This window comes from Leguminivora glycinivorella, chromosome 16, assembly GCF_023078275.1.
Source record: "Leguminivora glycinivorella isolate SPB_JAAS2020 chromosome 16, LegGlyc_1.1, whole genome shotgun sequence".
In the NCBI taxonomy this organism is placed as follows: domain Eukaryota; kingdom Metazoa; phylum Arthropoda; class Insecta; order Lepidoptera; family Tortricidae; genus Leguminivora; species Leguminivora glycinivorella.
Window position 1 is genome coordinate 14,031,398 of NC_062986.1, and position 13,121 is coordinate 14,044,518.

General features: G+C 36.2%; 2 protein-coding genes across 3 annotated transcripts; one reads left to right on the plus strand and one right to left on the minus strand.

Moving 5' to 3' along the window:
* Nucleotides 1–958: 958 nt before the first annotated feature.
* Nucleotides 959–2,640, plus strand: LOC125234481. 2 transcript variants are annotated; one of them, XM_048140737.1, is made up of 2 exons: nucleotides 959–1,062; nucleotides 1,194–2,640. In XM_048140737.1, exons 1-2 carry the CDS (start codon nucleotides 1,021–1,023, stop codon nucleotides 2,589–2,591), a joined length of 1,440 nt encoding a protein of 479 aa, XP_047996694.1. In that variant the 5' UTR covers nucleotides 959–1,020; the 3' UTR covers nucleotides 2,592–2,640. The 2 variants fall into 2 exon arrangements, with proteins under 2 accessions (XP_047996694.1, XP_047996693.1); XM_048140736.1 differs by having other exon boundaries at nucleotides 977–1,062; nucleotides 1,131–2,640.
* A 903-nt stretch (nucleotides 2,641–3,543) lies between these two features.
* Nucleotides 3,544–7,302, minus strand: LOC125234482. The gene is made up of 3 exons (XM_048140738.1): nucleotides 7,153–7,302; nucleotides 5,456–5,963; nucleotides 3,544–3,695 (listed from the first exon to the last, which is right to left on the minus strand). The coding sequence occupies exons 2-3, from the start codon at nucleotides 5,758–5,760 to the stop codon at nucleotides 3,668–3,670; spliced, it is 333 nt and encodes a 110-aa protein (XP_047996695.1). The 5' UTR covers nucleotides 5,761–5,963; nucleotides 7,153–7,302; the 3' UTR covers nucleotides 3,544–3,667.
* Between the last annotated feature and the right edge of the window lie 5,819 nt (nucleotides 7,303–13,121).

A 13,121-nucleotide genomic window follows, 5' to 3' on the forward strand; every position in this document is an offset into this window, starting at 1 on the left:
TCTGGTGCTGCGGCAGAAGGTGGATCTAAGCCGCAGAGCCCGGCCGCTAGAGTGCGCCGTGCCATCGGTGGTCAAGAGAGTGATCTGTTGCCTTCTGCCAACCAGATCGACGCATCGCCCTTCGGAGAGACCTCTCAGCTGGTCGGCCGCGGCAGCATCAGGGTGCTCCCCGCGTACCTCGGCTAAACTACGATGACTTAAGCTATCAGGACATGGACCGACCCGAAGCCTTACGTATCAAACTGCATGCAATGAATGTACCTTTACATGTAAGCCTTAAAACTTAGACCCTTTTAATTCTTTATTCAATTTTCGTTTAATAAATAAAAAAGAAAAGTGAATTTAAACACCATTTAGGTATTTGTTTCATTATTCTTTTCTCTTTTTGTAAATATTACAGCAATCGATATTGTGACATAATCCTCTAGAATTGCTATTAATATCTACTAATTGATGTAAGTGAGTTACTAATGATTTAACGTATTGTTTCTAATTAGGAATATAAAAATAAAACCGCACTCGATACATGTTCCGGTTCCAGTCAGTTAAACAATGAGTGCGGTCAACATTATTTTAATCTTTGTAATTATATTTTCCTTTCTTTATATAAGTAATGGACTTGATATACCTAGTAAATTAAAATCAAATGATCCATCTGTATTCATTCCTGATGATAGTCGACCAATTCGTGATATTGAAAGAAACAAAATGGCCGACGAAGATTTGCATCCAATAGACGTTAAAGAAGAAGACATCTTTGAAACAGCTGAAAGTAGCAACGACTTTGTATATCGTCCTCTGTTTGTGTATCGGCGGATTGAACATAGCAAACGAAGAATTAATATGTATAATGCCTTTGCCGGCTAAAGTTACAAACAGAATTACCTACGCACTACTAGTTGATAGGTGAGTACAGCAAATAAAAGTTAATTGCCAATTAGATTAACGAAGGCAAGTTTAGATCAATCGGATTGTGAGAGCATTTATCGAAATTTGCCACAGGATAAGGTACTGTGCAATATGGCACCACTTAGATATTGTGTTACAATTCTGGTGCTTTTGGTAAGTATCTACTTCTCTAGTTACTGAATGCTTGTATGTAAAACTTCTAATTTTTAATAATATTTTAGATTACTGCCGCTTCTGCTGGCATATCTCCTGTTCACGATCTTAAAGCTAAACTTGATTCAAAGGTTGCCGGAGAGTCGTTCCTGCTTAACTCCCCTCACAAAGCTCTTAAGCACTTGGACAATTCAATATTAAAAGCAACAAAAAATGTGACGCAAAACCCTCAGATGGAAGACAAATTGTATCAGATTTCCAAAGATCTCGTTTCAGCAATTTTATCAAAATTAGAAGTTCAAGATAAGATAACGAGAGTTACGAGAGAGGCCCTTGAAGCCCCAGGGAAAAGTAAGGGCATCACAGCCATTGAAACTCGAAGGATATTAGATTACATATCACGGACTTTATCAGGAAATATTCTTAGTGTCACGAGATCTTCAACGGAGCCAGAACTCCATCGATTAGTTTATGGCTTAGCTCAAATTGCAGCAGAAGTTTCCATTGTATCAGCATTAAAAGACATTACTTACGCGAGCGCTTTGTCAAAGAAGCAGTCGGTAGATTTGACATTGCGTAAAAAAAGATCAATCAAAACGGGAGCAGGAAATAAAGTAGCGCTACCTGTTCCGGTGACTAATTCTATTCCGACGATTTACGATGCTATTTTGAATAAATCTGCTGATATGGTTACACCATCTCCACCACTTATGAATGATAGTATATTAATACCCCAATCACCATTCTCCGTTTTACCCCGTGCTAACTCGTTACATGTATTGAACACAAAACCTACTTTAGCCGCTGGTGTAAGAGGATTTTTAAATCAAACCGCATTGGATATTGAAAACAATGAACGAATAGGCAATAATACTGCAGATCCAATACTAATAGAAAAATCCGTTAATGGAACTCACGAATTGGTAATTGATGCGCCTACTTACGAAAATCAAGACGTTCTAGTAGATGATTGGCTTGATCCAAGGGACAATGTTTACAAACCTACACTAAACGCAGATGTTGTGGCAGAAATTAATTTAGATCAGCCTGAGTATGAAGAGGAAATAAAAAATGAAAAAAGGGCTAAACTGAAGATGGAAAAACTTGAAGCAAAGGCTAAGAAAGCAATTTTGTATGCAGGCGATGTAGCGTATTTGACAGCTGCTAGCGTTGTGGCGATGCGTCGAGCGTTGACTGCGTCCATCGAGGTGCAGATGTCTGTCAAGTACGCTAAGAATGGAATGGCGAACCATCAAGAGCTAATGATGAATCTGGCGAAAACTGCAGCGCAGCAGGCTGGTAAGGAAGCTAAAAGCGCTAGCTCAAAATCCCTTGCATGTGAGAGAGTTATCAAGCTTGCATTGAAATATACTGCTCAGTCGCACGGGGCAAAGTTGAACCATGTTGCCAATCGGATAATAATGGATTCCCTATCATTAGCTACGCTAGCCAAGTCGATGGCGTACGTTTCGTCAGACATCGCTATCAATTCCTTGTATCAAGCGACGGATGTTAAACCCCCTTCGTGAAATGTATGCCATAAAGTTTCCCAATAAACGTTTACATTATAGAATCGTACTCATGAGTTATTGATTTCTAGTTACATAATACCTATATACAATACAAAAACTTCTGCAGCTCACTTTGAATCGATAACTATAAGTAACAAAACGTGATGTGGCTACACGTGGCTGACGTGGCTGGTTGTTACATTTATAGTTTTTAAAGCTATCTAGTTGGCACACAGTACAAATTATGTATACATGTAGTTGGCACACAGTTGCCAATTTGTGGATTTTTTTGGGGAGCCTATTCGACCTCTAGTGGTTCGATCACCGGCGATAACATCGTACAATAACCTAACCACAAAATTAAAATTTTGAAAAAACCCCCGACCGTGACATAGTAGACCGATTTTCATGAAACAAGGCTAAGAACACTTCCGACTTACTCAGCTTTTAGACAAAAAAAACTAAATCCAAATCGGTTCATCCGTTCGGGAGCTACGATCCCACAGACAGACACATACACAGACAGACAGACAAACAGACAGACAGACACGTCAAACTTATAACACCCCGTCATTTTTGCGTCGGGGGTTAAAAAGAAGGCTGTATAAATATCTGACGCACTCATTGTTCTAGAAATAAGATTAGATAATTATGTCAGATGTTTTGTGCGATGTTATTACCGGTGACTGTTCTAATAACTCTATGTAATGATGATGTTTTTTGATTTATTAATTGTCTCTAGGTAGACCCCTCTCTGCGCCGTGGGAAAATAATGCCTAGTAGTTATTTTCTCTCCATATATTTAATTCGTACGAACTCAAGAGCTAGGTCTACATATGTTGATAATTCTACACACTTAGCATCACCGGTTCCCCTGATATTAAATTATAATAGATCTTTGTAGACACTATTTAAACCTAAGGGCTTCAAAAAACAATCTAAGTATTTCGGGAATTCAATCAAAAACTGATAAAGTTTATCACATTTATTGAGATTTCATCACTGTATTATTAAAATAGGTACATTGAAAGAGGTATTTATATTTCAGTGAAATGTCGTTTTCGCAGCGGTGTGTGTGAGCTGAGTCCTTGTCCTTACCAGTAGTAATATCGGTAATATGTTCTGAAAACAATAGTTATTTGTTATACAAGGGGGCAAAGTTGTATTTTAACGCCGAGTGTGGAATTGAAAAACGAGCAAGTGAAAGGATTCTATAGTTGAACCACGAGCGAAGCGAGTGGTTCGAGAATAGAATCCTGAACTTGCGAGTTTTTTTAACACACGAGAAGTAAAATACATTTGCACCCGAGTGTAACACAAAACTTTTCCCCTCATTATAGCGAGGAAACTACAACGCAAAAAATGCGTTCATCACTGCTTCCAGTAGTTCCACAGGTGGTAAATCATCTTTATTACCCGATTCACCTACTTTTATCAATTTTAAAGCAGTTAAATTGATTTTATTCAAGGTCAAATTACTTTACCCACTAGTGGATAAAATGCGTTTTTACCCGCTGGTATTAAAGGACAAAACGCGTGTTTCCGAGCTAGTGAGGGGAAAAATATGTGTTTATTTTAATAATATGCATGTAATTACTCCATAGGTGTATGTGGTGCCTAACTAAACAGCAGTCTCATTATGTTTTATTCTTATGTGCAATTCAAGCCATTTCAAGCCTTAATCAGCTTTAGAAAACAGATAAATGAAACTAATAAACAATAATAGGTCGAAGAAAAATGTGCGCCCAAAAAATATGGTTCACGGTTGTATTTTTATTTATTTATTTTTATAAAGTTGTATAAGGCACACAAAACAGACAACATTCAATACATTATTATAGCAGCTACAAGTTACAGGTTTAAAATAAGAATGCCGTCCAAAACATAACCATGACCAGGAATAACATCTAATAAAAAAAAAACAAAAAAAAGTTGCCTGAATTGAGAAAACCGGTCAGAATGTGTAAAGTTTTGAAGGGATGAGTGTAATGAAAATGAATACTTAGGAAATACAGCTCCGAAATTAGATATACATGTAGGGTATACCAAGACTATGGGACATGAAGGGAAAATACCTTTTCACCACACCTACTGGTAAAGGCTTTCTTTGCTATTCGAAAACAGATAGCAAAATTGCATTTTATCCACAAGGGGGCAAAGTAATTTCATACAAATTTTAACTCGATGTCTTAATCTGGCTGCTAGATTTTACCTATAAATGATGATTATGAATCATAAAATATTGAATAAATTGTTGGATTTCATTTATTTTGATGTTTTATAGCCAGTATTTTGTTCGTGTTGGTGTGGTGAAAAATTTTGTGTTTCACTCAGTGGCAAAGTTTGTTTAACCTTCGTGCCTTGATACCTTCGCAACGCTCAAGATTCCACATTTTGAACCACTCGCTACGCTCGCGGTTCAATATTGGAATCTTTCGCTTGCTCGGGTATCAATATTGGCACATGCGGTTAAACAACTACTTTGCCCCCTTGTAAAACAAATAACTATAAATATCGTCGATAGGGTATTTTGCTGAAAGAAGACTATTTTATGTTTAAAAGTCTTTCAAAGATATTGTAGAACCAACCTGTATGTACGTGCCCTTTTCTGTATCTGTGATACTCTAATTTTTGTATGGCATTTTTTTTAAATCGTATGATTATAAGGAAAATGTATAATGATGATGCATGGCCAACACTCAGCTTTGTTTGTTGTTACATACTTATATATTATGCACCTGCATACTAGGTATATACTTACTGTTTTTGTTTGGAGAGATGATTGACTGTTTTTAAGGTAGGTATAATTTATTTCTATTGCGCAACAAATTTTAAACGAATAAGCATATTATATTTCGATTATTCGGAGACTTTGTACGTACCTTGGTCTATAATATCTATAGGTAGGGTAGGTCCAATAGGTCCTGTAAGTAGGGTAGCTCCAATAAGATCTGTATCTATAGCTAGGATATCCCCAAGATCCCCAAGACCTGTAGAAAGGCCACCAGAACGTAGCATCCGTTTTCAGATCAGAATCCTCAGATTTAGGGTCATTCTGCGAGCCAGCTTCTTCAGGGATGTCGGTAGGCACAGGACCGTTTTCGACAGGTAATTGTTCTCTTTCTGGGTTAAAATGGCCTTCAGGATTGACTAGGTCTCTCTGCGGGCCTTTTCTAAAGGTCCCCATTCTGGGCTAACAGGACCTTCCACAAAAGGCTGACCTTCAGTGTCGACAAGGTGTCTTTTTGGGCCTTCGGGTTCTAAAGGACCTTGTTCTGGGTGGACTATGTTCTCTGGGCTGAGAGTGCTTGGTGTGAGTTCGACTGGATCTTCATCATGTGGATAGGCGCTAGCGCCTGCTATGATTAAGATAGCAAGCAATTTTCTCACCTGAAAATTAAATTGTACTTACATATTAAATCAGTTTGAACATTTATTCTAAGGTTTGATTAGAGGTATGTAAAGTAAAGGTAGGGAGGTAGTACAGACTATATATTTTAAACTTAGCTGTGGGTAAAAATAATTAATTTTCCTACAACCAAAATTCTCTTCTGGGTACCCAATTACCCATTGTTCCCAGCCAACGTCACTATTGCTTACGCTAAAAGAACTCTCTGAAATAACTATTAAAATTAGTATTAGTAGTAGTAGTAATAACCACAAATTTAAAATTTTGATATAAGTAACCCCCGACCGCGACATAGTAGACCGCTTTTCATGAAACATGACTAAGAACACTCCCGACTAATTCAGCTTTCAAACAAAAAAATACTAAATCTAAATCGGTTCATCTGTTCGGGAGCTACGATGCCACAGACAGACACACACAAATAGACAGACAGACATGTCAATTTTTTAACATCCCGTCGTTTTTGCGTCGGGGGTTAAAAAATAGTGCACAAAATATAAAAACATAGGAAAACATACAACGTTAGTGCAAAAAGGAACGTTAAGCCTTGAATATCTTTCAGTTAACCTTTAAGCAATTGATAGAGACTGATGGTGTATACATAAGTAAATAATTAAGGTGCATTCCGAAAGTAATCTACTTACGAAAGTCGCATAAAAATCACCATTATTTCCATCAAATCAAGATTCCCCTTCGAAATAGCTATTTCTGTCATTCGGAATTACCCTAATGCACCTTAGATCATTCTGAACCAAAAATAGAATATTCTGATAATTATTTAAAAAATCTGAATAGAACTTAATACATGGCGGCATTGATGAGTGGGATGAGCACAAAAGGAATCCATGTAACCGTTTCAGTTTTAGTGACGCTCTTGGCAATTAAGGGGTTGAAAGACAACCAAATTGAGACATCGCACTGACGGGTTACTAGCTCATCGCCCACACCACAATGTAACCCATATCTCACAGTCAACTACGACATCCATGGGAGAAAAGGGGGTGGTAAAATCCTTAACCCGTCACCACATGGGACAACACCTACCTAATACAATAATCAAAAATATTGCCCACACTTTACACCATAAAAGGGATCAAAGAATTAAAGAATTTCATAGCAAAGAATAATAATCTAATTATTAGATTCTAATAGATACTCGGTCCCACTTACCATTCTTGAAAACTAATAAGCGTATCCAAACAACCACAGGTCCCACCTATACTCTGACTGCCCCACTGCGTCTCATGTCCTTAAATATCAAGAGGGAAACAATAACAGACGTCACGCAACATGACCCAGGGGGCCTTCTGCGAAAAACAAAAATCCAAATGTCGTAATACCTCCTTTTCTCTCTCCTCTCGTGCGATAGAGATAACAAAGTTACGATATCAAATTTCCGCAGTAGACCCTCGTACCCCATCAGATGTTTATGAAAAAACCTGTTCCTGCACAATATGCATTTAGGTAGGTATATTTCCAATATGGATCCTCATAAATTAGAATGAGGCATTAGGAGACTATATTTATTACGCTGATGTGTGATCCAAATTTAGTTTATTGTTATTTTAATGCAAATAAGGATGGTCTACGTATGATGAGGTAATTTCCAGTCCGGTCAATTATATTTAGACATATTTTCATGCAAGTTTAAAAAATAAACTAAGATGTGAATAAATATGTCTCGGACCTCGGTATGTGCAGTCCCAAATCAAAAGATGAGGCATCTTTTGATTTTTCCGATTTTCCGACGGTTTGTTAACAGTTTTTAAATACCTAAACCGTACTTACCATTTATGCGTTTTTAATCATTAAAATTGGCTCACCATAAATAAAAAGTACCAAGTAAGTATAGCAACCAATAATTTTATTCTTCAATCTGGCCTTAAAACGTTCTCTACCCCTGGATCTGTCAAATTAGACGGCTCCGGTTTGTTTACACTTTTTTAAACAGCCAAAAGTACAACGTATAATTGATACCTACCAACAACTTCGTGATCCGCGTTAATCACGCATCTATCATCTCATCAATAAAAAATTCCAATCCAATATCGAATGTAGGACCGATATCAACATAAATCATCATCGCCATCTTTGACTTACATCCGATATCGGATCGGATAAAGTGAAAACTCTCTTACACTAAGTTTCACTGCAACATCAGCATCACAATTTGATTTTCTTTCAACCCGATAAGAGTGGGACTGAAACTTGAGCTGCTTCATGTGCTTTGCTACCCTTTTTGGGAATATTAAGGGTGTAAGTATTGAATGAGAAACAGAGGAATTAAGATTTTTCGTAAATTGCATTGTTTACAAATAAAAATCCACGGATCACGGATTACCTCTCAGGCTTGAATCAAAACATAACGATTAAAATCGTATTTGCGTACACAATCAGGATGCATTATAATTTGAGTCATAAAATATTTTTAAAGTGCAATTTAGAGATCGCCGACATTAGGTATTCTGAATGAAAAATTACCATGATCTCATCGAACCTTTTAAAATCCAGAAAGGTGCAGAAAAGGAAAATAGTTATTTGTTATACTACAAGGGGGCAAAGTTGTATTTTAACGCTGAGTGTGGAATTGAAAAACAAACAAGTGAAAGGATTCTATAGTTGAACCACGAGCGAAGCGAGTGGTTCGAGAATAGAATCCTGAACTTGCGAGTTTTTTAGCACACGAGAAGTAAAATACATTTGCACCCGAGTGTAACCTTGTGGTAAGTTGCGAGCAGTCATGGCGAAAATGTACATCTTACGTAATAGAATTCCGTTTAAAATCAGATTAGATATTTATAACGCGCTTGTGGAAAGCATTATTTCATACGGTTTGACTAGCTACGGGCGCACCTTTAAATCTCATCTTGACAAGATATACAATCTGCAGGTTAGGTTACTTAAGCTTGTTGTCCCTTTCAGTATTAGAAATAACCGTAAATCTGATATAGACCTATTTAGTTTCTGCAAAGTTTTACCAGTACATGTGAAATTTAAATATCAAATTCTGAAGGAACAATATTTTAGAACAGAAATACAGCATTTAGTTGATCACCCAAAAACGACCCGGCAAGTTATAAATCATATGTTGAAAAAACCTCAATTTAAAAATTTCTATGGACGAAGAACATCGCAATATATACTACCAGACCTAATAAATAAACTACCATCGGAATGGAAAGATGAACTTACACCTAATAATATCAAAAGTTATCTTAAAAAGGGAATGCTGGAACAGATTCAAAAAGATAAAATTTAAAATTTATAGTTTAATATATAATAACTTAAAAATATTTAGTAGTGTCAGAATTTTAGTTTTATTTTCCTATTTATTATATAACAAACTCAGTAAAATATTTATTATTAAAAAATACTTGGAGTACATAATTGGAGCATCCTGTATTTGGCCGAGCGCAAACCGGTCCGGCCAAAGCGGGCGGCTGCCAACAACAAGGAAAATAAGTGACAATAATTATGTGCTATTACTTAAGAGGGCTTTCGTGTTAAAAATAGTGAAATCGTAACCGAGCGCTCGATCATACCGTGTGTGGTATCAAATTAAAGGGCTTTGCGAGTAGTTTATAAATATATATCACATTATAGGACTTTTTCTACTTGGTCTAACAAAATATGAGAAAATGTCCAAAAGTGGTAATAATTGTACCGGTGAAGGCTCGTTTTCAAAAAATTGGCAAAAATCAATAATAGCAATTTATAATCACTAAGACATAACAGCAATTTAAGTAAACGTTGCTGATTAATTAAGTACAAAATGTGATGTAGATTTTCAAGGAAATTGTCACTTAATTTTAGGTAATTTCTGAAAAAAATTGAATTCGCCTTAGGCTAGTTTACTCTTTTTCAAAAACTTAAAATAAAAATCTAGTCTGAAATGATTGTGGTACAGGATATACGAATTATAAATTTACCCGTTTTAATATTCAAAATTGTCCAAATTTTACAAATAAGATCGACTGATTCAGCTCTATACGTGCGTTTTTCTAAACGTGCATTAGAGAAAAAATCATAATTAATTTAGTAAATTAGTTTTCAAAAATCCAGTCTTATAAAAATCAAGATAATAAAATGAATTAAATAAATCTATTGGATAACGGAAAGTGTAGTATTTCACCGACTAAAACTATCAATTTTACATTCTTTTGACGTTTTTTTTGAAAGCAGCCTTAAATGCTATTTGCGCTCAGTGCAATGTTGGCGGTTTCTTGTTTTGGTTATAATACGAGTATGTATAATGAATAGAATACCTACATAATTATATGATTGTTGCATTGTATAACATCTACCGCGGAATGGAATAGGTATCGAGACAAACCTTATTGGTTTAACGATACTATGTAAATTAATTAGAGATTTATGTTTGTAATTACCTAAAATAAATAAAATAAATAAATAAATAACACAAAACTTTTCCACTCACTATAGCGAGGAAACTACAACGCAAAAAATGCGTTTTCCCCTCACTAGCTCGGAAACACGTGTTTTGTCCTTTAATACCAGTGGGTAAAAACGCATTTTATCCACTAGTGGGTAAAGTAATTTGACCTTGAATAAAGTCAAATTAACTGCTTTAAAATTGATAAAAGTAGGTGAATCTAGTAATAAAGATGATTTACCACCTGTGGAACTACTAGAAGCAGTGATAAACGCATTTTTTGCGTTGTATTTTCCTCGCTATAGTGAGGGGAAAAGTTTTGTGTTACACTCGGTGCAAATGTATTTTACTTCTCGTGTGTTAAAAAACTCGCAAGTTCAGGATTCTATTCTCGAACCACTCGCTTCGCTCGTGGTTCAACTATAGACTCCTTTCACTTGCTCGTTTTTCAATTCCACACTCGGCGTTAAAATACAACTTTGCCCCCTTGTATAACAAATAACAATTATCACTGCTTCCAGTAGTTCTACAGGTGGTAAATCATCTTAATTACTATATTCGCCTACTTTTATCAATTTTAAGGCAGTTAATTTGACTTTATTCAAGGTCAAATTACTTTACCCACTAGTGGATAAAATGCGTTTTTACCCGCTGGTATTAAAGGACAAAACACGTGTTTCCGAGCTAGTGAGGGGAAAATAACATTTTTGGCTCCTTAGACTTATATTGACCGGGATATAGACCGTGATTACCTTTTTGATTTTTTTCTATATCCCGGTCAATATAAGTCTAATGAAAATAACCGTGAATCATTCAAAACTCTTATTTTTGGCTCCTGTTTTTAACGACTCTGTCAGTTTATCTTTCATCGAGTAGTCCCTCATTAGGTACCTATATGTACCTATACCTATAAGGTCCACTTGCACCTCCCGCTTAACTCAAGGTTAGTGGGCTGTCAACTGTCAATTTCCATATAAAATCGTGGGTTAGCCTCGGGTTAACCCTCCATTTCCGTTGGTGCAACTGGCCCTAACAGGTTAAAATATATAACTAAAGGTCACTTGCACCACCGAAAATGGAGGGTAATTAGTGCGTTTTCACATTATCCGATATCGGATGTCAGAAGGATTTCAAAGGCAAAGATCAAAGATGGCGACTTCTATGTATGGGATATTTAATCGATGCTACATCAGATATCGGATCGAATAATATGAAAACGCACTTAACCCGAGATTAACCATATAAAATTGTGGGTTACCCTCGGGTTAACCCTCCATTTTCAGTGATGCAAGTGATCCTTAGGGCCACTTGCACGAACGAAAATGGAGGGTTAACCCGAGGTTTAACCAACCATTTTATATGGACAGATGACAGCCCACTAAGGTGACGAACCCAATTATGGACAGTTAAGAAAAAAAATCGCCTGTTTTTGATATTTCACTGATAAATGTAAAAATTCTACCGCCAAGCGTGTTAAATCTTGAATGTCCTATCCTTCTTCTACATTTCAAGCGTATTGCAGAATAGATACTCCTATTGGTTTCTTCATAGTTAACAAATTAAAACTAGGTGTTTTTTCTCCAATTATGGACGGCAGTTCTCCAGTAATGGATCCCCCATTATGGACAGTGAAATAAGTTTAAAATTTTACTTTTAAAGCCAACTGATACGCAATGAGTCAATTTTATACACCATAAATACAATTAGTTTGGGTTATTTTAACATAGGATTGTTTCTTGTAAATTTTGGTTTTGTAAATTGTTCCTTGTCCATCATAGGAGGTAGGCAGTTTTTCGGGTCCAGTAATGGACACTTGCAAAATAACGTCATTTCTTTATATCTTTGGAGCAACAAACTAGTATGTTTTATACCTTATCTCATGCTTAATGCAGTAAGTAAAACGCATTCAAGATTACACCGTGCGTTATTTTTTTATTATTTTATACATGAACTCATCTCTCTTAGCAACATTACTAAGAATTCGTCTTGATATTTTTTTCAGTAAACTGGTGAATTTTATCTTGTCTCCAAATCCTTCAGAAATAACCGAATTAATTGAAACTTCAAAATTAAACAGCTCTACAACTCAAGTCTATGGTACATAGCCGTCAGTTTTTAGAAACTTATTTTTAAGGATTTGTGTTTTTTTGTCCATAATGGCATCACCGTCCATTATGGGGTATTTTACCTTAACTCTGAGTTAAATGGTTGGTGCAAGAGGGCCTTAGGGTATTTTTCAGTAACCCTCAAGTAAACTCTTCCCTCACAAAACTCATTCAAAATCTACATTAAGGGCCAGTTGCATCGACCACACTTGACAGACACATCATCGTCACGCAGCAGAGGTCTATGGAACTTCCCATACAATAAAATTTAACGAATGCTTTAACGGTGACAGACGGCTTGGTGCAATCGGCCCTAAGTAGGTCAGGAAATAAATTGTGGTTAAGAGGGGGATGCTTGAAACAAAAGTTTCAACTGCATAACTAGTTAGGAGATAAACATATCAATAATCCCCGACCCTACCCCTTGAAACCCCCTCTTTCCGGCTTTAGGGGTAAAGTGCTGTGTAAATCAGCAGTTCCCGGCAACTTTGTACATAGCCACTTCAGCAAATTTTAATTGATCCTATTTTGTTACCAACATTAAATGTTTGTTACCAATACTAAATTTTAGTAATATAAGTCGAATTTCGTAAGATACAGGGTGTAACAAAAATGGTGGTGATCCGTTTAAGGGCGTATTC

What these genes read in the sequence shown, in the direction of transcription:
- LOC125234481 (XM_048140736.1), top strand. Translation starts at nt 1,021, where the DNA reads ATGGCACCACTTAGATATTGTGTTACAATTCTGGTGCTTTTG. An exon ending in TTACAATTCTGGTGCTTTTG is followed by an intron (nt 1,063 to 1,130) that starts GTAAGTATCTAC and finishes ATAATATTTTAG; the next exon opens with ATTACTGCCGCTTCTGCTGG.
- LOC125234482 (XM_048140738.1), bottom strand. Translation starts at nt 5,760, where the DNA reads ATGGGGACCTTTAGAAAAGGCCCGCAGAGAGACCTAGTCAATCCTGAA. An exon ending in TATAGATATTATAGACCAAG is followed by an intron (nt 3,696 to 5,455) that starts GTACGTACAAAG and finishes TATTGTTTTCAG; the next exon opens with AACATATTACCGATATTACT.